Raw genomic sequence first — 3,245 nt, 5'->3', positions numbered from 1 at the left:
TTAATTTTTTTTATTGCTGGTTTAGGTGTTATGAATACATTTAATGTAGTTGGGATTCTTTTCGAGATAAACCGAGTTTATTGATTGTACACCGAGATGCATATTTGATAACTAGTAAGGACTCAGGACATGAGTTTCTGATGGAAACACCACTGGTGGTGTGCCAAGTGGCATCACCCAAAGGCAATTCCCCTAGAGTTGCCCCAAGGGGAGGAACACAGGACATGTTGTTCTGATGGCAGCACAACAATGGATCGTAGAATACATAGAGTGAAAATGTATCTCAAGAATCGGGTCCTGAACAGGCCCGACTCAATACATGGGCAAAATGGGCTTAGGCCCCGGGCAGCAATGCAAATTTTAGAGAGCATCATTTTAATACAATAAGTGATACCATATAGAGTTGGCCCAAATAGTTTAGCCCATATGAAGGTTACTGATTTCTGTATCACAGAAGCAAAGAATTCTGAAGGAGCCTATGCAACATTAAGAAAAGAAACAGTTCACCAAAAAATCACAGGACCATCCTTTGAGAAACTATATATGAACAAGGTGTGGCGGCATGTCTAGCTATCACAGAAGCAAGGAATTCTGAAGGTGGAGGATTCATATCGAAGTGGAATCAACGACCATTCACATAACCACATAAACAATAAAAATCACACCTGAAGTACAAAAATGTTTAGGGTTTTGAAATCAACGACAGAAGCAAAAAATTATACTTATGTGATAGCTAGACCTGCCGCCACACCTTGCTCATATATAGTTTCTCAGAGGATGGTCCTGTGATTTTTTTCATTGATTTCAAAACCCTAAACATTCATTTTCTTTACAGACATATATACCAAAGTGGCCCTCTAACTTTCGGTCCTTATTCACCTTGATAATTGCTTTATTTTTTTTTTAATTTTTTTAATTAGCAGCCCAACAACTAACATAAACGCATTTTTATGGTATTTATATTATTATTTATATTGTTTTATAATAAATATAATATATGATGCCATCCTGTTTTTTGGACCTTCCAATCAGTTGGACCAGTTCTACCATTGATTCAAAAGATATTTCAACTTCATGTTTATATAACAAGACTTAAGGCTAACTAAGGATTCGATTAAGGTTTTGGTTTAAAACCGAAACCAAATCGGGGAAACCCAATTACAAACTGAAAACCGAAACATCGAACCGATGGGTTTGGGTTATGTTCGGTTTAAAAGTTTCAAAACTGAAGTTGTCAGTTGTAGGTAAAAACTGTCCCAACCCGACCCATGCTCAGCCATTGTGCTGATACCCCGGAAAAAAAATTGGGATACCCCTTTACTTTAACCCTGGCTCCGCCACTGGATGAGGGAAGAGGATCACATTAAAGTATTTCTCTTTTAATTGGGTCGTACCTATGATCCAAGGTATTCAGAAACTGGAACAGTTTTTGTTATGCTCTAATTTCGTTATATGCTGTTATATCAACAGTACAACTCATAGGATTTGGGTCTCTTCTTTCAAATTCCCCCCAAATCCCGTGTAAAAAATGATCAACAGGTCTTCAAGGGGTATTCCGCTCTATTTAATTTCATTGGCTTTGACATGAAGATCAAACAGTTGTAGTTTATCTTTACCAGTACTGTATGTAACCACAAGAGCATCCCATAATGGCTTTGTTGTAGGGAACTCAGTAAGGTTACTAGCAAGGCATTGTTCAATAGTTTGTATAAGCCATGAGAAGACAACTAAGTAATTATGTTCCCATTGATCATAGCTTTCATCTGTTGAATCTGGAGGGTTACTAATAAATGATTCAATAAAGCTTTTGAGTTACCCCTAATTTCCACTCGAATCATGCGAGCCCATAATGCATAATTTTCGCTATCGAGGTTGATGCTGATTTTAAGACTTTCGGATATGTTCTATTTGGGGTTTGGATTATGCGCTTTGAATAGGTTGTTGAGTATATGGGTAATATCATCATTTTTTATGCTTGTTTTGTTGGTTGAGCTACCTTCATCAGACATGGAACTTAAATCATAGAGTAGAATATGAACAATTGGGTCCTAAAACCATATACACAACTTCATAACTGTTTTTTAAAAGTCTGGGGATCAATATGAGCTTTTTAGAAGTTCAGGGGGAAAATAGAACTTTTCCAAAAGTAAAAAAGGGCTAAACTAAATTTCTTTGAAATAAACAGGACCAAAAGTGCAACTTTCATAAAAATGGTGGCTAAATTGCACTTTCTGGAAGAATAGGGAGTAAGTGGCAATGCTTCTTCCAACCAGAGACCTTTTTGTAATTTTCAGAAATTCAGGGACCAAATTGGTAACTTTCAGAACAACAGAGACTAAAATTAGTGTTTGTCAGACAAAGAGGGACCTATTTGCACTTTTCTAGAATTTCAGTGGTCAAACTGCAAAATTTCGAAAGTCCGGTTAATGATGACGTCACTGTGATGTCACGCCGACCTACTTCGTCTTCTCCGGCCTTCTTCTCGGTTTTCTGGTAGCTATTTCAACGAACCTTAGACCAGCAATTTCGAGGTCCTCCGGTGGTCGAAAAATTATCAAAAAAATATTTTCGGAATCCTTAAAACGGGACCATTCTAATGGTGTGCCCAGAAATCTATTTTGAGGCAAAAAAATGACAAAAAAACAGAGAACGGGCACCTGAAGCTTAATGATACGACGTTGTAACTGACAAAAGAAATTAAATCAACACAATATATAGAAGTTACTTGTGTATATTGATCTTTCTTGATGATTTACATGACACTTAACACCTCTATATATACTAGAGGGTATTACACCTTCCTACAATTTCTCTCATGTGAAAGTAAGACAATGCATGATCAACTACGTCAAGTTATGACTAAGTTATATCAAGCTATATCAAGCTATGTCAAGCTATAACTTTAATATCCATTTCTAACACTTGAATGTAAAGATGGTCTGAATAAGGGTAAGAACAAACAAAATGATCGCAGCGAATACTGAAATAATATTCCATGGACTACTGAAATATGTACGCTTCAACCCTGCAGCAGCATTGGGCCAGTAACTCTTGTAGTATGTATCCAACCGTTCCCACTCTTGATAGTAATAAAAAACATCTGATGTGATATCATTGCATATGTTGTTTAAAATATACACAGCGCTCTCGTTTGACCCACAATCGTTGACCAGGACCCCTGATTTTATCAACTTGGCAACATCCTCTGGAGTGTCTACTAACATATCTATAGCCCAACAATATGA

General features: G+C 36.9%; 1 protein-coding gene across 1 annotated transcript in view; it reads right to left on the bottom strand.

The window, feature by feature from the left end:
* Positions 1-2,715: 2,715 nt before the first annotated feature.
* LOC145028886 (UPF0481 protein At3g47200-like) overlaps positions 2,716-3,245 on the bottom strand; it is a 1,636-nt gene continuing 1,106 nt past the window's right edge. The window contains exon 2 of the mRNA XM_078977599.1: positions 2,716-3,245. This exon is cut by the window's right edge and continues 1,006 nt beyond it. Within this exon, the coding sequence (XP_078833725.1) occupies positions 2,916-3,245 (330 nt within the window). The 3' untranslated portion in view covers positions 2,716-2,915.

Source organism: Lactuca saligna, chromosome 2 (genome assembly GCF_052625555.1).
Source record: "Lactuca saligna cultivar CGN05327 chromosome 2, ASM5262555v1, whole genome shotgun sequence".
Lineage (NCBI taxonomy): Eukaryota > Viridiplantae > Streptophyta > Magnoliopsida > Asterales > Asteraceae > Lactuca > Lactuca saligna.
Note: the sequence above shows the minus strand (reverse complement) of the source record. Positions and strands in the feature narration are given on the sequence as shown.